The sequence below is a fragment of the Oncorhynchus kisutch genome, linkage group LG26, assembly GCF_002021735.2.
Source record: "Oncorhynchus kisutch isolate 150728-3 linkage group LG26, Okis_V2, whole genome shotgun sequence".
Classification (NCBI taxonomy): domain Eukaryota; kingdom Metazoa; phylum Chordata; class Actinopteri; order Salmoniformes; family Salmonidae; genus Oncorhynchus; species Oncorhynchus kisutch.
Window position 1 is genome coordinate 14,628,148 of NC_034199.2, and position 12,575 is coordinate 14,640,722.

At 41.8% G+C, this 12,575-nt stretch overlaps 2 protein-coding genes across 3 annotated transcripts in view; one reads left to right on the forward strand and one right to left on the reverse strand.

The window, feature by feature from the left end:
• Window positions 1-483: 483 nt before the first annotated feature.
• On the reverse strand, window positions 484-5,152 carry rabl3 (RAB, member of RAS oncogene family-like 3). Of its 2 annotated transcripts, none has more exons than XM_020462178.2 (8): window positions 5,031-5,152; window positions 4,596-4,681; window positions 4,225-4,354; window positions 4,015-4,129; window positions 3,715-3,865; window positions 3,408-3,479; window positions 2,095-2,133; window positions 484-1,979 (listed from the first exon to the last, which is right to left on the reverse strand). In XM_020462178.2, the coding sequence occupies exons 1-8, from the start codon at window positions 5,074-5,076 to the stop codon at window positions 1,923-1,925; spliced, it is 696 nt and encodes a 231-aa protein (XP_020317767.1). In that variant the 5' UTR covers window positions 5,077-5,152; the 3' UTR covers window positions 484-1,922. The 2 variants fall into 2 exon arrangements, with proteins under 2 accessions (XP_020317767.1, XP_020317766.1); XM_020462177.2 differs by having other exon boundaries at window positions 4,590-4,681.
• A 94-nt stretch (window positions 5,153-5,246) lies between these two features.
• gtf2e1 (general transcription factor IIE, polypeptide 1, alpha) overlaps window positions 5,247-12,575 on the forward strand; it is a 38,244-nt gene continuing 30,915 nt past the window's right edge. Inside the window, exons 1-2 of the mRNA XM_020462162.2 lie at window positions 5,247-5,377; window positions 5,841-6,481. Coding sequence (XP_020317751.1) covers window positions 6,034-6,481 — 448 coding nt within the window. The 5' untranslated portion in view covers window positions 5,247-5,377; window positions 5,841-6,033. The remainder of the gene's footprint in view (window positions 5,378-5,840; window positions 6,482-12,575) is intronic.

Genomic DNA, 12,575 nt, shown 5'->3' on the forward strand with positions numbered 1-12,575 from the left:
GCGGGCACATCAATGGACTGACCGGCTGCCTATCGGTTCCTAGGACACATTCTCTACACTTTAAAATCATGGCTTTTACCCAGAGACACCTATGATTGTGTACATTGTTGCTCGACTAAATACGAGCCAGTTAACTGCATCTGACAGAATTATGTAAATTGTTTTTTTTTGGTGCCGAGTGACTTGAACAAAATGAATAATAAAAGGTGATGTAATCTAATATCTGTTCCTGCACATTTGAAACAGTGATTCATAGCACACGGCCATAGTTTACGGCAGGGTTGCAAACGCACCTTGTGCTCTTACCCTCAGTTGTGTTCATAGACTCTGATTTCCCCAACGGTCAAACTCCTAGACAGAATATCAACAAGCACTAAGGATGGTGTCCTAGCCAAAAAGGTATAAGACTAGGTATTATGACCCATACAAGATACCACAGGAAGCATCCCATGCTTACACCCAGAAAATACCTTCAGTCCTGGATTCATTTTGTCAAAATGTTACATTTGTATTCAGAATTCTGTGTTCTTATAACAATTAATATTGGAAAATAAATTGAAACACATCCTTACTATGTCATAATATGGGTAATCCTGAATGAATCGTGAATAATGAGTGAGAAAGTTTGATGCACAAATATCAGAACCCCAAGACATGCTAACCAAGACTTTCTCGCTCGTCATTACTCAGGATTCATCCAGGTCTATCCATAATCATGTTAGCATCCACATTACTGTATAAGTGTTTAGAAACATTATATTCTTATTTACAATAATTGACTCAAATGACAATACATGATTCACCATTAATTTCTATTAGGCACAAAAATAATCTTAAACAATCCAAACAAACAGCAAATGCATCCAACAAATTTAGAGTCACACACTTGATGTAGTCATTGCGTGCTATGAATATGGGACCAAATACTACACTTTTTACTACTTTAATACACAAGTGAATTTGTCCCAATGACTTTTGGTTCCCTAAAATGGAGGGACTGTCAAAAGTGCTATAATATCCAAAAGGTTCACCCAATATGGATGAAAATACCCTCAAATTGAAGCTGACAGTCTGGACTTTAACCTCAGTCATTGTATCCTTTTCACATTCAAAGTACTGAAGTAGAGCCAAAACAACAAGTGTCACCGTCCCAATACCTCTGGAGCTCACTGTATATGCCAATGAGGAATGAGGGGGACGATTAGGTGGCCATGATGGAAATGGGGCCAGGTTGAGAATTTAGCCAGGACAATGGGGTTAACACCCCTACTCTAGCAATAAGTGCCAAGTGGGTTTGACCACAGTATTATAGGTCCACTGCAGCGGTTTCTCTCAAAAGGATTTCTGGGTAACAAATGTGATTGTTTGAAATTGGCAACCTCTGGAACAGTAGATTTTCTAGTAGGACCATATCCATTAGGCCAGAGAACAGCATTCCACACTTTGCCGTCTCCTGTACTATACACACACACACACACACAACAGGGCAGTGCGGAATACTGTCCTCTAGCCTAATGGATATGGCTGTTACTGTTGCAGAGGTTAAGAAGCTATTTCTCAATCAAGAATTGTGCTAGGACTGTCTAGGAGAAAACTAGCTATTATTGGCAGAGAGGTTTGGAGCGTTCTTATTGGTTTATTAACTAATGTATGTCACCAGGCCAAAACATCCCACCACAACAAGCTGAGATTTCACTCAGTGTTTTCAAACAGCTCTTACACTAAAAGGAAATTATCACAATATTATTTCAACCTCAGTGTGAAAAAAAAGAAGTAAAAACCCCCCAGAAAAATCACGTTTTTGACTGCACTTGGCCTTTAGAGATTTTTTTTAAAGAAAGAAAAAAAGACAAGGTTCACTTGTTGAGTGAGAGACTGCACTGAATCAGGTTGAAACCAGAGGCCCCAGCGCTGTCCACCTCTCAGTCGTAGTGAACACTTTTGAAGTTGAAGCGTTTCCTCTCTGTGAAACCTGTCATCTGGAGAGGAGGAGAGATGGTTTTATGTTTCAGAGCTGATAAAGTAATGGTTTCAAAATGGGAAAAACCAGAGCAGTGTTTCATGTTCATTATGGATACATAGACCATCACTTACTTGACTAGGGTCTCTGGTGAAGTATCTCTTCTCTACAACCTAAAATAAAAGACAAGTATTATGTTTTTTTGTACATGCTCATGCACTCTCGTATAGAACGAACAGTATCCAGTGCCTTCGGAAAGTATTCAGACCCCTTGACTTTCCACATTATTAGGTTACAGCCTAATTCTAAAATGAATTAAATTGTCCCCCCCCCCCTCAATCTACACAGAATATCCCATAATGACAAAGTACAAAAACAGGTTCAGAATATTTTGCTAAATTATTAAAAATAAAAAACAGAAATATCACATTTACATAACTATTCATACCATTTACTCAGTACTTTGTTTTAGCACCTTTGTGGGAGATATTAATGCCTCGAGTCTTCTAGGGTATGACGCTACAAGCTTGGCACACCTGTATTTGGGGAGTTTGTCCCATTTTTCTTTGCAGATCCTCTCAAGCTCTGTCAGGCTGGATGGGGAATGGAGCATCGCTGCACAGCTACTTTCAGGTCTCTCCAGAGATGTTGTCCTGTCCTGTTGGAAGGTGAAACTTCGCCCTAATCCTGAGTGCTCTGGAGCAGGTTTTCATCAAGGATTCTCTGTACTTAGCACCATTCATCTTTGCCTCGATCCGGACTAGTCTCCCAGTCCCTGCATCTGAAAAACATCCCCACAGCATGATGCTGCCATCACCATGCTTGACCGTAGAGATGGTGCCAGGTTTCCTCCAGACGGGATGCTTGGCATTCAGACCAAAGAGTTCAATTTGGGTTTCACCAGACCAGAGAATCTTGTTTCTCATGGTCTGCGAGTCCTTTGTCATGTGCCTTTTACCGAGTGGCTTCCGTCTGGCCACTACCATAAAGGCCTGATTGTCCTTCTGGAAGGTTCTCCCATCTTCACAGAGGAACTCTGGAGCTCTGTCAGAGTGACCATTGGGTCACCTCCTTGACCAAGGCCCTTCTCCCCCTGTTGCTCAGTTTGGTCAGGCTGCCAGCTCAAAGCGTCTTGGTGGTTCCAAACTTCCTCCATTTAAGAATGGAGGACACGGTGTTCTTAGGGACCTTCTTAGGGACTCAAATGTTATAGAAACATCTCAAGGATGATCAATGGAAACAGGATGCACCGGAGTTCAATTTTGAGTCTCATAGCAAAGGGTCTGAATATTTACGTAAATAAGGTATTTCTGGTTTTTATTTGTTATAAATTGACAAAAATTTATAAAAACCTGTTTACACTGTCATTACAGTCTATTGTGTGTAGATTACTTTATTAAGGGGGTTCAAATATGTAAGAAGAAGCATCCGCTTCTGAACATTTCACCTTGTCAAAGAATCTGCTCAACTTCACAGCGTTGGACGTGCCTGCAGCAAAGTATCTTTGGTTGGTGCAATCCTGTCATGAGAATCGAGGAAAAAACATGACCTAAACCACAAGCCTCAAGGCACTACCTGTAGCCTATTCAATAGCTGTTACAATATTAATGATGTGTGCCTACTGCCCATACATTGGGCTTTTATTGTTAGCAAATGCACATTGCTGCAGCAAATAATGTTCTTTTTGACCGAGTGATGGGTAGCTCAGAATCTATAGAGGCCTAGAAGGATAGTTGAGGTGAGGCTTCACCTACCAGGTTGATCTCCTCTGCGTTGAAGTCTTCAGACAGGAAAGCTGTCCTGGTGAGAACATCATTCCTCTTGTTCTCTGGGATCTGGTCAAACTTGGTGCCGATCAGGAGCAAAGGCACAGAGCTGTCAGCAAACTGTTCTCTGTCATAATCACTGGAAGTATTCAGGCAAGACATTCAAGAACAGACTTTCAAGAAGTACATAACCTTTCTCCTATGCAGGATAGCAACTTCTATTTAACAAGCTTTAAAATGTATTAAATTGAGGTAAGCTATTTAATTCCAGCAGTAGAAGATACTTGCCCATTTGAGACGATTACCCCCGTTGGGGAGGAGTCTTTGTTCAAGGCTTCTAGGGACCAGCGATACAGATTCTGGGAGGATTTCTTGTTCGTTAGGTCGTGAACTAACACAATACCTGTAAGGATACAATTATGTGTCATTACAGATCTATACAGGTTATCATTTTTCTCATGTGGTGACTGACAAAGCCAGTCAGTGCTGCAGCTTTACCATTGACAGAGTTGTAGAAAACGGCTCTGGTGCTTTTCAGACTGCTGGTACTGCCCACAGAGCCGCCAACATCCCATAATTCAATGTAGTAGGTCTTCTCCTCTGGAGTGCCCTCCTTGTAGTCGTGGACCTGTAAAACCAACTCTTAGAATAACCTTAGAATGTGACTGGTAAAACCTCCAAGAAAAGTAATCTTCAGGAAAAAACAATGAGTCAATTAATGGACTAAAGTAATAAAGAAAAAGCTAACAGAGTTGAGTTTGAGTTTATTTTTTTTTACAGGGGACAGTGCACATTAATCAACATTTCAGTAAAAGTGGCAGTTTTAGCCAGTTGGCTAATTTTCTACCGCAGTCCTTTCCTACCCGTACATCCACGGAGCAGCCTACAGTCCATGATGGATTTCCCAACACTTGGTTCTGACACAGCAGATGAACGAGTGAAGACTTCCCAACACCTGTCATGACAAAATAATAATTATAGCTAGGAGACAAATCCAGTATTTTTTCAAGCACATAGTTAAGTTCACTTCTCATGTCTAGGTATATTTTTAAGTGCATCAAGGGAAGCCATCAGCAGAGATTACAAAATAAGATTAGACTTAGGTTTTCTAAATAACTACTATATGTAGTTAGCAAACATTAGCTAGCTATATGTCTAGCTTAACCAGCTAACGTTAGTTACCACGGATAGGAACAAGGGGGACATTAATGTTTTAGATAAACATATTTGACCAAACCATGTCGAAAGACAACATTTACAAAAGACAATACGATTAGTGAGACATAAATTAATAGGATACCTACCTGAATCACCCAAAACTAGCACCTTCACTCTGTCAAGAGACGCCATTTAATTTTTGTCCTGGAAGTAAACAGTCAAGTTCCAGCCCAAAGAATACACTTGTTCTCTTATTGGTTTAGGCGAACGGTTTCCATTTCTAACTATCCACTTTTACAACAACAACATTGGAAATTGTGAACGTCAATCAAAAAAGTGTTGCGTTGATTGGCTGTTAAAGTACAGCATGACGTAAAGCCAATCGGAATAGAAAACATTTTTCCAGAGTTCCATGGCGAAAAAATGTAGAGAAAAGTACGAAGCAGATCATCCACAAGCTTTCAAGTTATTGCAAGAGAACACATGCAATTGAGTGAGTGTCGGATGTTCTGTATTTCATACATGTGTTGTAGTTAAAGCTAGCTAGCTCGTTTATTCTCACAGAGATAAATTGTATTGCGCTAACCCGTGATGTAGCTAGCTGTAAACTGAGCTAGCTACTGTTAGCATAGTTGCTAGCTAGCCAGTTTGATTTCTATTCATTCCGTTTCCATTCGCGAGTATTAGCTAACAACAAAAAGTATCGTTGGCTAAATAATATTTTGGCTAACCATATAGGTTTTGCATTACAGCCGGTTCATCTCTCATTTGGATATGTTTGACTGTAACTGTTATGACTTACAAGCTAGCTAACCACATTGCCACCCCGTCCACGTTGGATGAACACATGTTCATGTTTTTAACAAAGAGTTCCTTAGTTATTAGTAATCCTACTGATGGATGGTGATGTCTAAGTTTCAATACCAGATTGTATAAACAGTGTTCCTTTGTTGCAGATCCCACCACAGAGAAGGACCCCCTTGACCCCTTGCTGGGGTTTCTCCCCCTCAAGATCCTCTCCTTTCTGCCTGAAGTTTACACACCCTCCTATCCAACCACCCCACAGACACAGACACGTTTCAGGCTATCTATTGTAGCCTTTACTTATTCTCTACCAGTCTGCTACCCCATAGGACAGCCATATAGAAGATGTCAGAGCCAGAATTATTAACAAAGGTCCCTGCTTCGCTGAAGCGCCTGGCCAAGCAGGTAGTGCGGGGCTTTTACGGGGTGGAGCATGCCCTGGCTCTGGATGTCCTTATCCGCAACCCCTGCGTCCGCGAGGAGGACATGCTGGAGCTGCTGAAGTTTGACCGAAAGCAGCTGCGCTCGGTGCTCAATACGCTCAAGGGCGACAAGTTCGTCAAGTGCCGCATGCGGGTGGAGACGGCTCCCGACGGCAAGACCACGCGTCACAACTACTACTTCATCAACTACCGCCTGCTGGTCAATGTGGTCAAGTACAAGCTGGATCACATGCGGCGGCGCATCGAGACGGATGAAAGGGACTCCACCAACCGGGCGTCGTTCCGCTGCCCCTGCTGCTTCAGCACCTTCACTGACCTGGAGGCCAATCAACTGTTTGACCCCATGACAGGTGAGGAGAGAGAGGGTGGGGTGGGGGGTAGGTGGGATAATAGGGTGGAGGGGGGGTAGGTGGGATAATAGGGTGGAGGGAGGAGAGGAGGAAGTGAGAGAAAGAGGGAGAGTTTTGCAGAAGCATGAGACGTGTAGAGAGGCACTGGTGGACTTACCATTAGGCAGAAGAGGCATTTGCCTCAGGTGTCACATCATCAAGGGGCTGCATGAGCTAGGCATAATATATAAACCTGCAGAAAACTTTAGTGATGCCCTGATATGATGTTTTTGGCTGATATCTGATGTTTTTCTTGCCCCCCCAAAAAACGATACAGATAATCGATATTTAAAATTTTTGTGGCCTTTTAAGCATTCTAGTACAGTTAAATAGTTAACACAGACATGGACGCAGCGGTCTAAGACACTACAGTCCCTTGTTCGAATCCAGACTCTATCACATCTGGCCGTGATTGGGAGTCCCATAGGGCGGCGCACAATTGGCCCAGCGTCGTCCGGGTTTGAAGGCCGTCATTGTAAATAAGTATTTGTTCTTAACTGACTTGCCTAGTTAAATAAAGGTTACATACACACACACCACACTGACCCCAAAAAATATATATTTACCAGTAAAACATAATCAAAACCTATTTATTTCACTTACTTGCCATTTTGTTGTTAATTTCTTAAGTCGTTTCATTCTCAACCTGGATTTCTATGGAAATCCGTTTGGGTCTTTGCGTGTCAAAAAAGATACATGTCAAATAACACTATTTGACGTGTCAAATATGCTTGTTGACCAATCAGGATCTGAATATGACTGCATGTCACATAATGATTTAACGCTTTCATACATTTTTTTAATGTAGTTATTACACATTGATTACACGATCACTTGTATTTCATATGTCACAACGATTCATCGATACGTATGCTGTGATGCTGGTGAAGTCTCGCGCACCTACATTGCTGGTCCTAAAAAAAAAAAGCTAGCTCATGGATGCAAACAATGTTCTTCCCCAAAAACATAGCAAAATTACAATCTGTTTCAGGAGCTGTAGTTAGCTAGCTAACCATATCGCTAGGTGTCATCCATCTAAAGTAACCCTAATTTATAAGACAGTTCTTATTTCATTAATGGTGGTTGGACCCATCTATGTGAAGCTAGCCACAGTAGTGGACTTTGAAGTTGGCCTTCAAAATAAAAATATAGCATAATTCTACTGTTTGTATTCATTTGCATCGCTGTCAATGACATACTTTTATTTTGAAGGCAAACCTGCGAATTCCACTATTGTGCCTAATCCTTATTGTGGCTAGCTTCACAAAACAACCCAGTTTGGTCGAGCCTCACTAGCATGATGAAGGTAGCTGGCAGCTTTTAACATAAGCTTTGGGCAACGAGGTTAAGTAGCTGGCTAGTTATTTATTTTCATTTAAGTGAATTTCAATAGGCGAACAACAATTGTCAACCTAGCTAATACTTACTCGCAAGGACTCCTAAATCATTGCTAAGAATAATGAAAATGACTGCAGTTTCTAATAGTCAATGTTTTCAGGCTGTTTGTATTGCAGTTAGCTAGGTACCAAGCTAAAGCTAGCTACCCCAGAAGTTGCGGTCGAACAAATGATGCTTTATTACCAATGCGGTATTGGAAACACATTGTTCGTTGTCAGTGTTTGCAGACTTTTTTTGTACAACTTTGACAGTGCGACTGTATCTTTTTTGACACGCAAAGACCCAAACGGCGTTTCATCGAATTTATGTCATGAAGATATTAGCAGTGACGGGCATTGAATTCCTTTATCTTGGCTTTAATGGATTTCTCCTTTGAGTTGTCTCGCTGAAATTTCAACTGACTGCTCGACTTATTGACTGTTCGATCCACACAGCAGACATTGTGAGGTAGTTTGGGGATGCTGTGTTGCACGTGTAGCACAACATTTTGCCTGGCGTCATTACTTCATGTACCTACGTTATATAGGTATGCACGTCTGCTTTGACATCGGTTTTTCACATCGGCGTTAAACTAGACATCGGGCCGCTACTGATGTTGGCATTTTTAGCTAATATCGTCCGATTCCGATATGTTCACCGATATTATTGTGCATCCCTAGAAAACGTTATACTGAAGTACTGAAATTCCCACAGAAGAATGTTTCTTAAAATATATAAATATTATATAAATAAATACACCCTTTGCCTTGATGAAAGCTTTGCCAAATTCTTGAAATTCTCTCTACTAGCTTCATGAGGTACTCACCTTAAATGCATTTCAATGAACAGGTGTGCCTTGTTAATTTCTGGAATTTATTTCAGCCAATCAGTTGTGTTGGGACAATGTAAGGGTGGTATACAGACGATAGCCCTATTTTTGTTAAAGACGAAGTCCATATTATGGCAAGAACAGCTCAAATAAGCAGAAAGAAAAAATAGTCCATCATTACTTTAAGACATGGTCAGTCCATCTGGAAAATTTCAGGAACCTTGAATGTTTCTTCAAGTGCATTCGTAAAAACCATCAAATGCTATGCTGAAACTGGTTCTCATGAGGACCGCCACAGGAATAGAAGACCAGCCCCAGAAATTGCAGCCCAAATAAATGCTTCAGATTTCAAGTAACATCAACTGTTCAGAGGGGACTGTGTGAATCAGGCCTTTGTGGTTGAATTGCTGCAAAGAAACCACTACTAAAGGACACCAAAAGAAGAAGACTTGCTTAGGCCAAGAAACACGAGCAATGGACATTAGACCGGTGGAGTCCAAGTTTGAGATTTTTGGTTCCAACCGCCACATCGTTGTGAGATACAGAGTAGGTGAATGGATGATCTCCGCATGTGTGGTTCCCACCATGAAGCATGGAGGAGGTGGTGAGTGGGTGCTTTGCTGGTGACACTGTCTGTGATTTATTTAGAATTCAAGGCACACTTAACCAGCATGGCTACCACAGCATTCTGCAGCGATTATGCCATCCCATCTTAGTGGGACGATAATCTTTTTTTTCAACAGGACAATGAGCCAACACACCTCCAGGCTGTGTAAGAGCTATTTGACCAAGAAGGGGAGTGATGGAGTGCTGTGTCAGATGACCCGACCTCAATGCAATTGAGATAGTTTGGGATACGTTGGACCACAAAGTGAAGGAAACAAGTGCTTATGTGACAATGTGCGTCTAAGTGGTAGGTGTATAGGAGTCAGGCGCAGGAGAGCAGGGAATGTCTGAGAAGCGTGTTTTTTTAATAGAAAGTCCACCAACACAGGAATGGCACAATCAAAAGGTACAACGCCCTCGACCACAGAGAACCTGTGCAAACGCACAGAGAAACAAACAACGTTCCGACACTAATTAAACTTCAGAACCCGTGAAAACAAATGACGGGAATACCGAACCGAGCACCTCACAATAGAAGACTAGTCCCGCACAAACTAAGCAGACAACAGGTTACCATATTATACACACAGAAATGAACGCAAATGAAACCAGGTGTGAAAAAAAAAACGACAAAACAAACAGAACAGGAAAACGGGATCGGTGGTGGCTAGTAGCCCGGCGACGCCGACCGCCACCCAAACAGGGAGAGGAGTTACCCTCGGTAGAAGTCGTGAATGCTTAGCATATGTGTGAATTTTTACAAGACTGTTAGAAAAGCATTCCTCATGAAGCTGGTTGAAAGAATGCCAAGAGTGTCATCAAGGCAAATGGTGGCTACTTTGAAGAATGTAAAATATATTTGGATTTGTTTAACACTTTTTTTTGGTTACTACATGATTCCATAAGTGGAATTTCATAGTTTTGATGTCTTCACTATTCTACAATCTAGAAAATACAAAAAAATATATATAAAAATGTAAAAAATAATAGTAGCGAGGCTATACAGGGGGTACCGGTACAGAGTGAATGTGCTGGGGAACAATGCAGGTAGAGGTAAAGCGACTGCATAGATAATAGAGAGTAACAGCTGTGTGTGTGTGTGTGTGTGTGTGTGTGTGTGTGGGGTGGGTGGGTGGGGGGGGCGGGCGGGTGGGGGGGGCAATGCAAATTGTACCGGTAGCCATTTGATTAGCTGTTTTGGAGTTTTATGGCTTGGGGGTAGAAGCTGTTAAGAAGCCTTTTGGACCTAGACTTGGCGCTCTGGTACTGCTTGCCGTGCGGTAGCAGAGATAACAGTTTATGACCAGAGTGGCTGGAGTCTTTGGCAATTTTACGGCCTTTTCTCTGATGCCTGATATAGAGGTACTGGATTGCAGGAAGCCAGGCCCCAGTGATATAATGAGCCGTATGCACTATTCTCTGTAGTAGAGGTCGACCGATTATGATTTTTCAACGCTGATACCGATTATTGGAGGACCAAAAAAGCCGATACCGATTAATCGGCAATTTTTTAAATGATTTTTTATTTGTAATAATGACAATTACAACAATACTGAATGAACACTTTTATTTTAACTTAATATAATACATCAATAAAATCAATTTAGCCTCAAATAAATTATGAATTCAATTTGGTTTAAATAATGCAAAAACAAAGTGTTGGAGAAGAAAGTAAAAGTGCAATATGTGCCATGTAAGAAAGCTAACGTTTCAGTTCCTTGCTCAGAACATGAGAACATATGAAAGTTGGTGGTTCCTTTTAACATGAGTCTTCAATATTCCCAGGAAATAAGTATTAGGTTGTAGTATTTATAGGAATTATAGGACTATTTCTCTCTATACCATTTGTATTTCACAAACCTCTGACTATTGGAAGTTCTTATAGGCACTTTAGTATTGCCAGTGTAATAGTATAGCTTCCGTCCCTCTCCTCGCCCCTACCTGGGCTCGAAGCTGCGTTACCCATGCAGAGCAAGGGGAATAACTACTCTAAGTCTCAGAGCGAGTGACGTTTGAAACGCTATTAGTGCGCACCCCGCTAACTAGCTAGCAATTTCACATCGGTTACACCAGCCAAATCTTGGGAGTTGATGGGCTTGAAGTCATAAACAGGGCAATGCTTGAAGCACAGGGAAGAGCTGCTGGCAAACGCATGAAAGTGCTGTTTGAATGAATGCTTACGAGCCTGCTGCTGCCTACCATCGCTCAGTCAGAATGCTCTATCAAATCATAGACTTAATTATAACATAATAACACACAGAAATACGAGCGTTAGGTCATTAATATGGTCAAATCCGGAAACTATCATCTCGAAAACAAGACGTTTATTCTTTCTGTGAAATACGGAACCGTTCTGTATTTTATCTAACGGGTGGCATCCATAAGTCTAAATATTCCTGTTACATTGCACAACCTTCAATGTTATGTCATAATTACGTAAAATTCTGGCAAATTAGTTCGCAATGAGCCAGGCAGCCCAAACTGTTGCATATACCCTGACTCTGCGTGCAATGAACGCAAGAGAAGTGACACAATTTCACCTGGTTAATATTGCCTACTAACCTGGATTTCTTTTAGCTAAATATGCAGGTTTAAAAATATATGCTTCTGTGTATTGATTTTAAGAAGGGCATTGATGTTTATGGATATGGACACATTGGAGCAAGGACAGTCCTTTTTCGCGAATACACACCGCATCGATTATACGTTAGATAAACTATTAATATCATCAACTGTGTAGTTAACTAGTGATTATGATTGATTGGCCTCCTGGGTGGTGCAGTGGTTTAGTGCGCTGTACTATCAGAGACTCTGGGTTCGCGCCCAGGCTCTGTCGTAACCGGGAGGTCCGTGGGGCGACGCACAATTGGCCTAGCATCGTCCGGGTTAGGGAGGGCTTGGCCGTTAGGGATATCCTTGTCTCATCGCGCACCAGCGACTCCTGTGGCGGGCCGGGAGCAGTGCGCGCTAACCAAGGTTGCCAGGTGCACAGTGTTTCCTCCGACACATTGGTGCGGCTGGCTTCCGGGTTGGATGCGCACTGTGTTAAGAAGCAGTGCGGCTTGGTTGGGTTGTGTTTCGGAGGACGCATGACTTTCAACCTTCGTCTCCCGAGCCCGTACGGGAGTTGTAGCGATGAGACAAGATAGTAACTACTACAACAATTGGATACCACGAAATTGGGGAGAAAAAGGGCAAAAAAAAATCTAAAGACAGATTATGATTTATTGTTTTTTATAAGGT